This window comes from Hordeum vulgare, chromosome 3H, assembly GCF_904849725.1.
Source record: "Hordeum vulgare subsp. vulgare chromosome 3H, MorexV3_pseudomolecules_assembly, whole genome shotgun sequence".
NCBI lineage: Eukaryota > Viridiplantae > Streptophyta > Magnoliopsida > Poales > Poaceae > Hordeum > Hordeum vulgare.
In genome coordinates, this window is record NC_058520.1 from 558,033,407 (window position 1) to 558,048,926 (window position 15,520).

General features: G+C 47.0%; 3 protein-coding genes across 3 annotated transcripts; 2 read left to right on the forward strand and 1 right to left on the reverse strand.

Moving 5' to 3' along the window:
* The first annotated feature begins 354 nt into the window (after positions 1-354).
* Positions 355-6,886, forward strand: LOC123442022 (protein PLASTID TRANSCRIPTIONALLY ACTIVE 10). Its single transcript, XM_045118150.1, has 13 exons — positions 355-369; positions 1,878-2,777; positions 3,825-3,884; positions 3,976-4,005; positions 4,102-4,175; positions 4,529-4,610; positions 4,878-4,951; positions 5,114-5,180; positions 5,341-5,433; positions 5,543-5,719; positions 5,831-5,881; positions 5,966-6,117; positions 6,196-6,886. Exons 1-13 carry the CDS (start codon positions 355-357, stop codon positions 6,584-6,586), a joined length of 2,166 nt encoding a protein of 721 aa, XP_044974085.1. The 3' UTR covers positions 6,587-6,886.
* A 1,436-nt stretch (positions 6,887-8,322) lies between these two features.
* LOC123445030 (uncharacterized membrane protein YuiD-like) lies at positions 8,323-10,320 on the forward strand. Its single transcript, XM_045121945.1, has 5 exons — positions 8,323-8,562; positions 9,248-9,404; positions 9,588-9,638; positions 9,737-9,829; positions 9,987-10,320. The coding sequence occupies exons 1-5, from the start codon at positions 8,408-8,410 to the stop codon at positions 10,062-10,064; spliced, it is 534 nt and encodes a 177-aa protein (XP_044977880.1). The 5' UTR covers positions 8,323-8,407; the 3' UTR covers positions 10,065-10,320.
* Positions 10,321-10,665: 345 nt separating this feature from the next.
* LOC123445029 (2,4-dichlorophenol 6-monooxygenase) lies at positions 10,666-14,351 on the reverse strand. The gene is made up of 11 exons (XM_045121944.1): positions 14,106-14,351; positions 13,802-13,884; positions 13,562-13,697; positions 12,981-13,477; positions 12,829-12,876; positions 12,387-12,561; positions 12,157-12,269; positions 11,974-12,070; positions 11,602-11,821; positions 11,276-11,438; positions 10,666-11,187 (listed from the first exon to the last, which is right to left on the reverse strand). The coding sequence occupies exons 1-11, from the start codon at positions 14,305-14,307 to the stop codon at positions 10,777-10,779; spliced, it is 2,145 nt and encodes a 714-aa protein (XP_044977879.1). The 5' UTR covers positions 14,308-14,351; the 3' UTR covers positions 10,666-10,776.
* Between the last annotated feature and the right edge of the window lie 1,169 nt (positions 14,352-15,520).

Here is a 15,520-nt window from a genome sequence, read left to right on the forward strand (position 1 = left end):
GAATCGGGGGTTTGTATGAAAAATGATCATGGTAGTTTTTGTAACTCGGAGATGAGCAGAGTTGACAGAGGGGCCCACCAAGAAAAAAGGCAACGCTGGTTGCATGCAAGTGATCAGAACCTCGCGCACGCCAGCCCATTCCCATCTTCCCTCTCACGGTCACAGCCGCCTATGTCAGCGATCTGGTCCATGTGCCACTTCATAGTAGCCCGTCCCATGTGCCACTCTATAGTAGCCCTCCCTCTCGCGGAGACGGAGGCGGAGGCGTCACACGTTCGCCGCTCCTCTCCGTCTGTCGTAGCTCTAGTGCGGCACCTTCAAATTCACGGCAAAGCATTGATGTTGTTGGCAGAGATGCCCGTTGAACAGGCATCTACGACACCGCAGGCGAAGCATTCCAATTAACGATCAAGGACCGTCGTTGGTCGGTCGTAGCTCTGTTGTTGTCGGATGAAAGACCGGCGTTTAGCCAACGGGGTAATTAGTGTGAGCTGCTGACACGTGAAAGGTAAGGTGAACTTGAGTCTGGTCTGGCAGCTCGAGTTTGTGTGTGTGCCATGGTACTCATGCATTGCCACACGGTGTACGCAGTACGCTATGGCCCAAAGTATTTAGAGCACCTCCAGTTTGCAAATTTCTGGACATTCTCTTGAATAGTTTATATGGCTGAACTTCAAAGTTCATATTTATCTGGTGCTTTATAAACTAGTTCTGTACAGTAAAAGTATTCATCAATTAATAGTACTATTGTTGATTAACAACGAGTAAGGAAGCACGTCATCAACAAGATAATTGGTGTACTCAAGGTCAACTGCTGTCGAATTAACTAACTTCAGCAAATCATCAAACCTATCTCTCTAAGTATGAACTTTTTTCTAATCTGAAAAGCCATCTAAAACAGTTCATACATGCTCAACGTCTAGTCTAGACTATAAAACATATTCCTAAGGTTCACTACGTGAAATAAGCCATCTAAATAGTCCGTACATGCTCAATGTCTAGTGTAGTCTATAAGAGCATCTCTAACGCACTCGTTGAAAATTGATCCATAAAAAACGCGTATAAAGGGTACTGTAAATCGTTTTTACGATGCGAATTTGCTTCGGATAGAACAGACTCCGTAAATGAAACTATATCCACCTACTCCTTCCGTCCGTTGAAGAGTGTACGTTTGGCTTTAAAATTCGTCCACAAAAGAATGTACTTTTATGTTTTCAATGCATCTTAAAGTATAAAAAATGCTTCTCTCTCATCACACGATAATCAAGACCAATAACATTTTACACATAGTCTTCTTAATTTCTATACGCATTTAGATAATTAAAGAGAAGAGAGATGATGTGTTGCACCTTTCCAATGCATTTTTTAATCCACTTTATAATTTGAAGTCAACCGTTCAGTCCAGTCTGATGCTACATTTTGATTTGACTATTGTTTGGTCAACTCGAATTCGAGACTGAGCATGAACCTATCAGATTTGATTTCCTTTTCCAAAAGGAGATGTTATCTATGCCATATTTGCTGGTATTGGCTGAATTTCTACCCCAGTTGTACAAAAAGGATATGTTGCATGTGCAAATGAACGAACCGTGTTTATTATCTAAGGACAAATACAAAATCGAATATGCATAAGTGTTTTTACATTGATATGCACAAGTGTTCATATCTAATTTTCTTTAAGATTTGAGAACACTACATAGAAAACAATACATGTTTTCTCAAAAAATAATGGATCGATTTTGCATTTGAAGGTTGCAAATCATTATACAGGGTACTCCATACGTACTATAGAGGCTATTATTATGATGACTATGACAGGGTTGCTTTAATTTTGTTGTCCCGTGGTAACGCACGGGCATTCAACTAGTCGGTTGTAGATTGCAGATGCTCTAACAGCACTGGCTGGTAAATTATTAATCTCTGAAAGAAAAGGAAGCGGTAATTACGCGGCTGAATCACTCGCTGACAGGTGGCTCCCAGCGGCCGCACCTTATCCTCCCGACGTCTTAAACCCCTCGGCGGGACGGCCGACCGTCCGACCGCCGCGCCGTCCTCCCAAACCCCCGCAAGAAATGGCGACCACCGCCACCTTCCTCCACCTCCTCGCTCCGCCGGGCCTCCGCCCCAAGCCCATACTCCGGCCCCGCCTCCGCCGCCTCGCCCTGTCCGTCTCCCCCTCGGGCCCCGACGAGATCCCCGCCGACGACCCGCCCGTGCTCCCCTCCATCCTCGTCAAGAACAACGAACCCGAGGACGTCGCGCGCCGCCGGAGCTGGGTCGAGCACGGATGGGCGCCCTGGGAGGAGGCGATGAGCCCGGAGGTCGCCTTCGCGCGCCACAGCCTGAACGAGGGCGAGGAGGTGCCGCTCACCTCGCCGGAGTCCGTCGAGGCGTTCCGAATGCTCACCCCGGCCTACCGCGAGAAGGTTGAGTCCGAGCCGGGGTACCTCGAGCGCCTCTTCTCCATGCGCGAGACGCCCGAGCCCCTCGAGACCACGTGGGCCGGCCAGCTCCCGCTGCGGCTCGTCCCCCCGCGGGACTGGCCGCCGCCCGGCTGGGAGGTGGACCAGGACGAGCTGGCCTTCATAAGGGAGGCTCACAGGGCGGCGTCGGAGCGGGTGGACATGGAGGCGGCGGCCGCCAAGGGGGTGACCAACGTGGAGAAGGTGGAGGACGCGCCGCAGGATCTGGCGCTGGAGCGGTACAAGGTGTTCTTGAAGCAGTACAAGGAGTGGGTGGATACCAACCGGGACAGGCTTGAGGAGGAGTCCTACAAGGTAGTACTAGTATATCACTATAACCCTGTCGATTATCTGTGTGCAGTACTTGCTAATCCGCAATGGCCAGGATGGTTGTACAAGAAAATAGTTTGTGATTATAGCAGAGCATTCTGAATTTGAAGTGGTTTGATCCAATCAAAGGTGGCTTTTTAGACAGGTGGTCTGTACCTGTAGTTAGATGATTATTGGAGATTGCAAGTCTACAACACACATATGTCATGAGATGTGTTGATTTACCGCTCTCTATTATGTTATCAACCTTGAAAATTTCAAAGGGGATTACCTTCTTGCGGTTAGTTCAAAAAGGACCTGCAGTATTATTTCAATGGTTATTAATTAGTTCAAGAAAACCCTTGTAAAATGATTATAGTGGTGCATTGTGATCAATCCTGATTGTGATAGTTCCGTGATATATTTCCTTGTTGAAGTAGACTGTAGAAATGCCCAAATGCAGTCATATGGTATCATGGTAGTATACACTATTCAGTAGCCTGTTTAGTTGCACAATGTTTATGAACAGTGCTGTTCCGCTATCTGTGTACACCTTTGTTTCAATTCTTGTGATTGGTGTTGGCTTGTGGTGCCTTGTTATTTATTTTGAGTTGAACTGAAGATTTCTATTTTGTATTAGCCCTGGACTGCAAGCTCTTTGGTAAATGTTAACTTCATACTCTCCTTAGTAACTGAGCTTTGGAGCCAGTAGCCTAACTTGTCATTTGAGAGTTTATGGACGGTGCTGTCGTGGACCTACCACTAAGATTTCGTGTAAGCTATACAGCTAATAATGATTGTATTTTGCCACTGTTACTATCAGGCTAGTGTTGGTTGCATTTCACTTAAAGAGACACATCCTTTTAAATTTTAATGATAGCCCTGAAAGCTAGCCAACTAGTTTTGATCACCTCAAATGTTCTGGTTTCTGCATATGCTTGGATTACCACAATGATTTTGAGTCTGGCTTGTCATCTCCTCTAGTGTTTGTAGCCTTTCTCATCATTTCAGGACTGAGCAGTAATATTCTACCTGGCTATTTTTGTTATGCAGTTTGATCAGGATTACTACCCTGGTAGACGGAAAAGAGGTAAGGACTACCGAGAAGATATGGTATGTCCATTTGCTCTTGAATTTGCTGCCTAATTTAGTTCTACTTTTCCTGGTCCTGTTAATTTCTGATGTGTTGGTTGCTTTTGTGCAGCTGGAACTTCCATTCTTCTACCCTGGACAGGTTTCACTTAAACTTTTGATTGTACCCTCCCTCTTCAGTAACTTGCTGATGTTACCATTTTAACTTCCGATAAATGGTTCAATCTACCACATGCAGATATGTTACGGTAAAGTGATCTCTATTCACCTCCATCAAGGAGCTTTTGTGGATATTGGTGGCACACATGATGGGTATTTACTTTTAATCTGCGCGATTGTGGAGTTACCATGGCTGATATAAGCTCATGTGTTATGATACTTTTAGTAACATTTTGTTGTTGTCTTGCTTTTAAACGTGACCTGTTAACTACTGTGAATAATAGTACTGCATGGAATCATTAAAGGCGTCTGCATGTTGTCACGAAACTGCATGTTGTCATGAAACTGCATCACAATATTCTACCAATAGCATTATGTTGAATGATGATTAATGAATGGCACTGTCAAGCCTAACTTTGCCTTAGAATATTCTACTTTTGTTTACATAACTTGTTATAGTAAAGAAAATATTTAACTTGTGTGGCTGCATCTTGTTATATGTTTAGGTGGGTGCCCATAAAAGGAAACGATTGGTACTGGATCCGTCACCATGTCAAACCTGGCATGAATGTCTATGTGGAAATTCTGGTTAGTTAGCCTTGAAGTTCATTTTCCAATTTCTGTTGCTGCTTCTGAAGATATCTAATGGTAAACAATATGTAGTGGAGGAATGCCTGGTTATCCACATTGCATTATGATATGTTAGTGGTGCTTTGGCATTACCAAAGTACAATTTTGTTAGTAGTTTTTTATAAGATATGTTTTGTTTTTCTCTTTGCAACCTGGATCCTTGAATTTCAGTAACTTTAGTAGATACGCCTTACTAATGAATAATAACTATCTATTGTTTTGCAGGCCAAACGAGACCCATATCGGTTTCGCTTCCCACTTGAAATGCGCCTTGTCTATCCTAACATTGATCACCTAATGTGAGTGCCGTCACTAACTCACTATCTTCGCTACCCTTGTCCTCTGTTACTCTGACGAGTTCTGATTGTGTGACGGTTTTAATGTCCATTGTGTTATGCATTGTTTCGATTTACCTTCACTCTCAGTTGACTCAGGGTTGTCTATCTTCTTCCTTGCTGCAGATTTAATAGGTTTGACTTCCCACCAATATTTCACCGGAAGGAGGATACTAACGAAGAGCAGCTGTGGGTAAGACTTCTCAATTAATTTAACATTTGCCCTCTTGATTCTGTTTTCTGCTACTTTGTTAAATCTAGTAATCCCCTCAACAATTTTCACATTTTTTTTGTTCTTACTTCATCAGTGTTATGTGCTTGTGTGTGCTTCTTACCTTTATATGCACTGACAGCGCGAAGGTGGAAGGCCGCCCATTCCTAGGAAAAAGCCTTTGACAGACATGGAAACAGAACCTTTGGTGTCAGACCACCCCTTTGTTGAAACGGTAGTCACATATCTGCCGCTAACGTGCTTATGTCTCTTGCTCCCTCCTAGTGTTTACATTTGGTTCCCATTCGACAGGCTTAGCAGGAATGTTTTTTATTTGCTTGCAGCTTTGGGAATGGCATAATGCAGAGCAGATGATTCTAGACCACGAGGATGAAAATCCAGATAAATTCAAGGATGTGACGTACGAGTCAACAGTTGATACATCCTCATTCGACGAAGAAAATAGGATTCAGTACACTGAAGGACGTATCAAAGAAACAGTGCTTAAAAAGAAAGTTGTGGTACGCATTTATGTGCCATGATTACTTTGATCATCATTGGGTGTTTATTTCACAGTACAGCGATCCCTTGATGATACCCCCATTGTGGTTCTGAATTTTTTCTGTTATTAGAATGTAAACATCAAAGAACTCGATATGAAGGCTGCTCGCATTGAGCGTGAGGTACCGCTTCTTCCATCATTAGCTGGATTTTGTTTAGTCACTCTCTGCCATTCCTTTGCTGATGCTGAAGTTTAACTGATGCAGGAGATTAAAAGGCTTAAAGCGGAGGCACAAGAAAGAGGAGAGGAGTACAAAATTGAAAAGATGCGACGGAACATAGAAATGGACGAGTACGATCTGCTGCAGTGGCGTCGATCTTACGAAGAAAGGGAGGCTCTGCTCAGAGACATATGCTGGTAAACTGCAACTGAGCAACAAGTTTCATCACATCCAACACACACGCTCTCATTATTAACACCTATATAAACCGGCAGCCGGAAAGCCCTGGGCCTCCCCATCGAGGAGCCCGGGCGGTATGACGTGGACGAGACGGTGGTGTACGGGAAGGACTACTACGACCCGTCGAAGCCGATGTACCGGTACGACTACTGGGGCGAGCCGCGCAACACGGAGAAGGTGAAGCTGGAGCGGGACGTGGAGCGGCACAACCAGCAGATCATCGGGGACGCCAAGAAGTGGTGCGAGACGTCGTACGAGGACTACGTCCGGAAGAAGACGCTGAGGGAGGCCGCCGAGGCCCGGGAGCGGCGGAGGAGGGCGTCGGAGCCTCAGGAGGAGGAGGAGTACGACGACGACATGGACCTCGACTTTGAGAAGATGACCGACCCCCGCGCCCCGCACAACCGGTTCTATATCACGAAATGAAAGATGGCACACGTAGCCTAGAGGTTTTAGATGTAGTAGATGCTGTTCTGTTGTGTGCAGGAGATGTGAATATTTGGTAGCCTTGTGGTTGTGGTAAAGCGTGATCTTGACGGTTTCTGTGTGCCTGCCTTATGATGGTTTTCTGGTGAAATGCAAATGGGAATCTAGGAGAAGACAGTTCCAGGTCAAAGCAGGCCAAGTTGAATGGATCCGACTTTGACCCTGGTTTATAAGAAATGGTTGGTTGGTTTGGTTCTGTAGATTACTATACTCATGAGTAAAGAAACAGCGATTTTTTTTTGTCCTTTGTGTGTGTGTGTGGGGTGCGGTTGGTGTTTTATTTTTTTGAGGATCGGGTGCGGTTGGTGTTTTATTTTTTTGAGGATCGGGTGCGGTTGGTGTTGTCTTTGTTGACCAGGCAACATTCTGAACCCCTTCTCTGATCAACACGATTTGGTCCATTGTTTTCTTTTACGGCCGCACTGAGCCTCTTGTTCGTACGTTTACAGGTCGTTATTGTTATTTACTCGTTTATATACATGTTAGTACGAGTATATAAGAGAGTTAAAAATGTAAAATGAGCGGTTTCTGCGTGCAGTTTGGTGCAAGTTCTGGGCGTTCCGTGACTGCATACAAATGCCTGTGCGTGCAAGAATGGGCGCTCGTACCGCGTCCCTGATCCAAGCCATTTTACCAGAAGCATTATTTCTCCAGCATGCGAGGCGGGCTTTCACTTTTTCACCTAGCCCGTGACCCAACAAACCTCACCACCAAATAATTATATAGTTGTCCTAAAAAAATCATCGTACTACTCCCTCCGTTCCTAAATATAAGTCTTTTAAGCGATATATTTAGGAACGGAGGGAGTAGTTGTTTTACGTGTGGAGAAGGTATATGCCGTACGTATTTCAACATCGGGGGGTGCACAATCCGAATGAAGATACACAGGGGCACGCATTTTGGGCCGGCTATCATTCTCCATTCACAGCAGCCGCTCGGGTAGTTTGCATGAGGGCCGGGCGACGCTGCCGATCTCATGATTGGGGCGGGCCAGGCCATCATCACCTTGGCACCGTCGCCGTCGGCCGAGGTCACCGTTCCGTTGAGTCATTTTGCAAGCCACGCAAAAGCGTGCGTGCGTGCCTGCCTTTTTCCAAACAAAAGGCCGGAGGCTAATTAATCCCGGGTCCGCCGCCACCGGACAAAACCTCGACCCGATTCTTAATTAGCTGCAACCATCGCCCCGCCCCCGGCATATTCGCCTCCGCTCCACCCCTGATCCCACAATCCGCATCGACATCGGCATCGGCTGCAGCATCAGCCTCCCTACTATACTCCCTGACGATCCCCCAATCATCCTCATCAGCATCAGCACGCCAGTTCAAAAAAAATACTAATCTTTTTTTGAATGTTGAGTTCGAAAAAATACTAACCTTTTTTTGAATGACGAGTTCAAAAAAAAGTAGTACTACTCAAAACCAGCAACGAGAGTACAAGACGGAGATAAAAAAAATTGGGTGGGGGGAGAGCGAGAAACTTGAGCAGTTTCTTTTTTTCTTCGTGGAGAGAGAGAGAGGGAAACCCCCGCAAAAATAAAGAGAGAGGGCGCGCCGAAAAGGCAAGGCATATAGTAGGGCGAATGGGGCCCCCATTGGCGCAGAGGATTTTTGGAATAGTAGTACTAAGAGGGAAGGAGAGCTATAAATTTAGTGCTTACGAGTATATAGGGAAATCGCTATAAGTAAACTCTCTATACCGGGAATAGGCTAGCCGGCCGTCCGTCGCCACCGGGAGGAGGAGGAGGAAGAAAGGAAACAAGCCATGGGGGACGGTGGTGGTGGTGGCGCCGCCGCCTCCTCGTCGCCGCCGGACGCCTCCTCGGGGTTCTCCTACCTCGCCGTCTTCCACAACTACCCCCTCGTCGCCGCGCTGCTCGGCTTCGCCATCGCCCAGTCCATCAAGTTCTTCCTCACCAGGTAATAAATCCATCAACCAACCGTTCGCTCCTCCTCCTCCTACTCCTCCTTTGGCCTCCTCCCCCCAGCAGGCGGCAGCAGCAGCGCCGCCTTCCTCTCGCCCCGTCGTGTTCGGCCGTGGAATTCCGGGCCCGGCGGGCCGGTCAAACCTGGTCTTCACTCGCTTCTTTCGCTTAGCACGGGGAATTCTCCTCCTGGTTGAGATCTGGCGTCGACAGCTGACCCCCTCCGATTTCCTCCGGAATTATTATTATTTGCTTCCATCTGGAGTATATACGTAGAATGTAAAATGAGCTGGGAGCATAAGCAAATTCGCCGTCATCTCTCTCTGCTTCAAATCAAGCACAAGATTTGGTGCTCCGGGGTGGAATTTGGATTTCTTGAGCCTCAATGCATCGCTGGGCTCCAATTCATCACACATCTAAACGGAGCAGCCTCAACCGCATGCTTCGTTTCTTTCACAAGCCCTTGATCATCCAAAAAAAAGAGATATTCATACGAGGCAAAAACAAACGAGAAAATTCTATGGATTTGGGCGTTAGCATGGTCTGTCATAGCGATGGATTTTTGGATTAAATTCCCCTTTACGCCGTGTTGCATCACGCTTGTTAATGCTGCACAGAGCTTTCTTAGACCAGTGCTGCTGCAATAGGTTTTGATGTGCGCTGGTTCTTATTAATGGAAGGTATAAGGAGAAGAGATGGGATCCCAAGCAGCTTATTGGCTCCGGTGGCATGCCGTCATCGCATTCCGCAACCGTTACAGCATTGTCAGTAGCGATTGGCTTCCAAGATGGCTTTGGCAGTTCCCTCTTTGCCACAGCGACGATATTCGCAAGTGTGGTAGGTTATCCATCTCATCCCCTCCCCTCCCCTCCCCTCCCCTGTTTTTCGTTCATAAAAGAAGAAAAAGATGTTGCTTCTTGGATTACCATGAGTTGGACATTAAAATGTTGAGTGCAAGCCTGTCTCTTTAATTCATGACGATCAAGTCTTTGAGTTTCGATTCTGTCACTTGATTGGCAGGTGATGTACGATGCTTCTGGTGTCAGATTGCATGCTGGAAAGCAAGCGGCGGTATGCAACAGCTGTTCTGTTTTTCATGATTGTGCTGTGATGTTGTTATTTTTGTGACTATATATGCTGAACCTGTTCTCGTTTTCTCCATTCTTTAGGTGCTAAACCAAATAGTTTGTGAACTACCCGCTGAACATCCCTTGGCTGAAACAAGACCATTGCGTGAACTTTTAGGACATACTCCCACCCAGGTCTGCTCAAATGTCATTTTCACTCTCCATTTCAGTAATAGTTTGGCAGTTCAAAAGTGATGCCATATTTGTCGCCGGTTGCCAACTGAGCTTATTGTCCATTTGCCCTTCCATGATCTTAAAAGGAAACTTACTGTCCACTGGAATTTGCTCCCAGGTTGTCGCTGGTGCGTTGCTTGGGTGTATGATAGCTACTGCAGGACAAATTATCATTGCAGTGACAAGTGTTGTATGATGCTGCTGTGTTTGAAGGCGCAGGAGAATTGCTTAGTGTTTGCAGAGACTTGAGAAGAAGCAGCTTCTCTGGTGTTTCCGTGACTTAGGTGTCTGTTCGATGTGTAATGCCGTGCCGTAGTGCTGTTGAAGGTTGAATCAAGTTTTGATAGCACATAATTGTATTATGCTCAGGTGATGTTCTCAGGCTTGATGTACAGGATATTTATTCGATGATTGTCCTGGTGAAAGCTAGAAAGTGGCTGCGTCACTAGCTATCAATGTCTCACTACATTTTTTATTTACAATCTGTTTAGATTAGGGCAATTCGGGTTTAAATTCACAGGGTTTAGTGTAACAAAAAAAGAAAACTCCAAGAATCAGGGCAGATTTGGGTTTGAATTCAAGTTCTTGGGATTAGTTTGGATTCCAATTATTGGGTTTGGTGTAACAAAAGAAATCTCGACAAAAACACTTGGTCCAAACACTCCTTGTTGATTTGTTCTGGACAGCCAACATATCTAAAGTATGATGCAACAAAGATGATTTTATTCACATTGATGTAACATCTCTGGGAAGTTCATTTCAAATGTATGATAATGCTATCAACATGTGTGAGAAGATACCGACAAACAGACCTGAAGATCATGTACATGCAAATAATGTGCTATGTTTAATGTCACATCTAGTGGCTGAGGAACCCAGTCAGCTACAGAATGGATATCTGGGCATTCTTACACCTGGGGCCTACTCAAAATTTGAGAAAAGACTCTCCTAACTTCTGAACAAGCATCTCTCACCATGTCAGTTTCTGTTCTCCATGCTATGTGCTCATCCGGCCTAACCAAAATAACACTTCTATTACTTACCTGACAAATCTCCCACCATGATGAGTTCACAGTTGCCCTTGGTATTTCCTCGACATCGACATAGTTTGTCCAGGGTGCCAACTCGGATATGCTCCCTTTCACTTCTTCACCCCCTGAACCTTGTGGCCACATCACACAAACTTTGGCTGATAACTCGAATTCATCTGTTATCCTCAGCATATCCTGGGCAAGCTTATATGACTCTTTCAACGGTGCGATGATGATAACAAACTCAGGTTTGTCCCCACTTAGTAGGTCCAGTGTTGAGAACACGCCCTGCAAGGAGTCATCACGCCCACGATTTACACAAAGGTACATGAAGGTCTAACAAGGAATGTATCAATTAGGTGTCAAAGGGTCGAACCTCACTCGAAGTATGCAGTGGTCTCACCAGCATGTGTGGTAGCCGTGAACCAACCTTAGCAGATGGGATGTACTCTCCTGATGACCTCTTAGAATGCTTCAGTTCTTCAGTTTGATGAGTGGTTTTAGCACAATCTTCAGCAACCAGGGCTCCTTTTTCATAGCTGAAAGTGCACAGATTAGATCCAGGTCAGAAACTTGCCTATTTGGCGACAACATAGCATTGTCGCCGGAGGCGGTCTACTCATGTTGTTCCATCAAGTAAACTCAAAAGGAAGATAAACATTACAGTTGTTTTGAAAAATCATTCACAGTAAGGAGACTAACCGGAAGCCAAGATCCTCTGCAGGGAACTGCAGCTGTAGACTTTTTCCTTCATCAAGAATATTTCTCAATCTTGCTAGTCTCAAGGATCCAAGGGGATTGTTCTCACTCAAAATGTAGTCAGAGACTTGTGTCCGACCAATGGAAAATAACCCTTCCAAAACCACCTTCTGTAAATTTCTTGGAATGATTGATCCCAGGCCGCTATTGATTACTCTGTGCACTGATAGAAACATGTGAAGGGTGCGTATAAGGGGCAAGTTACAAACATTGAACTGTAACTTAAGCATAGTTGTACATGTTGCCAATATTTACTTTTCAAAGAGAATAGCAATAAATTGTGCACAGCCCTCTTGCAGGAGCAGGGTACTTTACCTGAGTTTGCAATGGTTGGATCAAGACCAAGGGTAGCAGGAATAGACATTGCTGCTTTGAAGTTTTCCAAACTAAGTTCTGTGTTAAAAATGGCAACCTGTCATAAAGAAGTATATATTTCAGTATATTTGTAACAGAGATATTAACATTGAAGGAACAGAAGGCATTCAAGAAGAATCTAACAGGTCTGCGCTCTGACTCATAAGTTTGTATAATTGATGGGTTAGCGATGCCGTTTAGAAGTAAACACAATTTCCAAGCCAAGTTATGTGCATCCTGAACACCAGTGTTCATGCCTGCAAAAAGGAATCAGGAAGTGCACATTTCTTTATACATTTGAACTTCAGATACATAATAATTAAAGAGCTCAACATGGTAATATTGCTGTATCAAATTTGAAAATAACTACTAACCAAAACCACCAGCAGGAGGAAAGCGGTGAGCAGCATCACCAACTAGGATTAGACGATTGTCGCAGCCAACATACTTCTCCGCAACTTCAGCATGCATTGCCCATGGTTTTATGTCTAAAACCTGAATATCTGCTGGCTCCCATCCAACCAATTTGACAATAATTTGCTCGCACACCTAGAACCAAAGGGGAAATACATATGGGGGAAAAGAGTAAGGAGGCGTGTAAATATTGACACAAAATTTACTCCGCAGACTAGAAAAGTAGAAATCTACAGAACAAGTATTTCAGAACTGTAAGGGCTGCAAATAACTTCTTGAAAAGAATACTACAAACAAGCATTTCAGGAAGACAAGGCTGTACAGACTGGGTGCCGAAGATAATTTTTAGTAGACGTTCACAGGTGAATGAGGTGGGATACAAAATATTCAACTGAAAATCACCTTTGCACTAAAATCCTCAAACATCTGCTGAGGCGGATAAAATGGAACCTGAACATGAAACAGAAGATAAATTAACAGCTAGATAACTAATCATCCTACTTCCTTCAGCATAAAGGGCATCTGACGCACAACAGTCTGCTAATTTGATATACCTGCAACACAAATTCCCCATGCTCCAGGTCATGTGCCACCAGCACACCAATTGCATCTGGGTTGAAAATAAAGAACAGCATGCCAGGCCTCTCACTAGATAAATACTTTCCAAGATCCCTGCTCACAAAATGAACACTGACCAATTTCTGCAAGTCCCTTTCACCTTTCATAGGTATACCAGCCAACTCACGCACTTTGCTTCTAGCGCCATCTGCGCCTAGAAGAAGGCCACAATGAAGCTTCCTCTCCTGCATCCTCCCCCCGTTGTTGAATGATGCTCCAACCAAAATGCCGTCATCAGTCAGCTCAATGGAGCTACACTCGTGTCCCATCAGTATCTTGTTTTCCAGCAGCAAATCTTGAGCGGAGCTACCACCAAGCTCATCAGGAAAGCACGTCTGAAAGCCAACGCCATCCAGTTTCTTGAGTAGCAAATCCACTAGCTTGTACTGCGAGAAGTGTGCAACTGATATAGGACTAATGACCTTGTCGAAATCTGCGCAAAATAATCGTCAGCCGGTCAATGTATGCGGCAAGGTTCAGAACATCACGCACTCAACACTTCAAGAACTAAACTCGCCTTCCTGCTTCATGTGATCAACCGAACCAAGAATTGTTCCGGAAAGCGAGGTACAGTACACGAACTTCCTCCACAGATCCACGGGCGGCTGAGCCCTCTCGATGTCCCCGGCCAGGCCGTCGAACTTGCGGAAGATCTGCCAACACCACCAACGCCTGTTAAATCACCACCCACAACACACGCGAAATGCTGAAATGGCGATGCTGGGGTGCGCTTGGCAGCTAGTAACTGATAACACACCTCCATGGTGCGGTTGTTGATGAAATGCGCTCGGGGGTGCCGAGTGAACTCCATGCTTCTCTCCAGGACCGTGCATTTGATGCCTGCGAGGTTTCAACGAAACGAACTGTCAGATTTACCAGCTGGGCTCCGATTGATCCACTGAACACCTGATAAGTGCTACTCCTACATACACCTCAAGGGCGACTTCAGAGGTGCTCACAAACGAATCCTCCCCCCCCCCCCCCCCCCCCCCCCCCACTGGACGGCGGAGCCTACCGAAGCGCGAAGCAGAGCATAGCTGGAGGAGGTTGGCGGCGCTTACCGAATTTGGCGAGGAGGAAGGAGAGGGCGAGCCCGACGGGCCCGGCCCCGACGATGACCACCGGCAGATGCGGCGCGTCGCCGCCGCTGCCGCCGGCGAGAGACGAGAGGGGCGGGCGCTGGAGGCGGCGGAGGCGCAGCCAGGTGACGCCCCGGCCCGCGGAGAGGAGGCGCCAGCCTCCTCCGCCGGCGATCGACGGCATCGTGGCCTCGCTGGTGGCCGTGCAGGCTGCGAGAGGGGTTTGTGGGTTTAGAGCAAGCCCTCGAACCCTCAAATCCTTAAAAATAACCGTTTTTTTACAGTTTTCGTCAAAAAACGATGTAGACTAAAACCCTTAAACCCGTAAAAAAAAATTAAAGGTCCAACTCACAAATCCTTTTCCAGCCTGTAGAAGTGAGGGTTGGAAGGGAAAACTGCCCCCAACCCGCACTCCACTTCCCACCTCGCGTGGCAGGCAGTTGGTTCCCCGCGCGCGCGAGGAAGTTGCCTCGGCCGCCGCCGCCCCGCCTCCCCTCGCGCTCCGGCCGCCGCCCCGCGCTCCCTCCGCGCCCCGGCCGTCGCGTCCCCACGCCCGCCCCGCCCGCCTTGACCGCCGCACCAGCCGCCGTCACGCCCCGCCCGCCCCGCCCGCCGTCGCGCCCCGCCCCGCCCCGCCCCCGCGCCCCCGCCCTAGCCGCCGCGCCAGCCGCCCCGCCCGCCTCAGCCGCCGTCGCCATGGCCTCCATCTCCGCCGCCGCCAAGGCCACCTCCGCCGCCTTCGCCCACAAGGTCCCCTCCCCTTCCCTCTCCCTGCCGCGGCGGCGCCGCAGCAGCAGCAGCGCGCGAGCGCCAGCAGCCGGCGTGCACGGTCCTGGCTGTATTCCGATTTTTTGCATTAGGTGAAATATCTGAATATTCCGTTATAAGGGTTGGGTTTGAGGGTTCTAGTCTTTGCTCCTGTTTTTCAACCCTTAAAAGTGTCAAAAATGGGCAATTCTCAACCCTTAAAACTGATTTTAGATTTAAGGGTTTGAGGGTTCTACTAGAGATGCTCTTAGAACGCGGACACGGTACGCAAAATCGGTTGGGCCGATGGGAGTTGAGCGATGGCGCCTGCCACAAGTACGCCTTCTACCTTAGAAGACATGTGGATCCTCTCCAGCTTTCCGAAATAACCAGCTTTCCCCGAAGCCCGAAGCCAGCCGCAGCCAGCTTCAGACGGGAGCACCGATTCGTTCGGAAGCAGAGGGCAGAGGGCAGCGCCAGACACTGTACAAAGTAGCCAAATCAGTGGTACAGGAGGGGGAGCAGCGATTATAGCCCAGGAATGCCTTGTTCGGTTGATAGGGAAATAAAAAGGATTTGACACGGATTGAGGAGATTAAATCCTTAACAAATTAAATTTCTCTTCAATCCTCTTCAATCGCTTTGGGAGG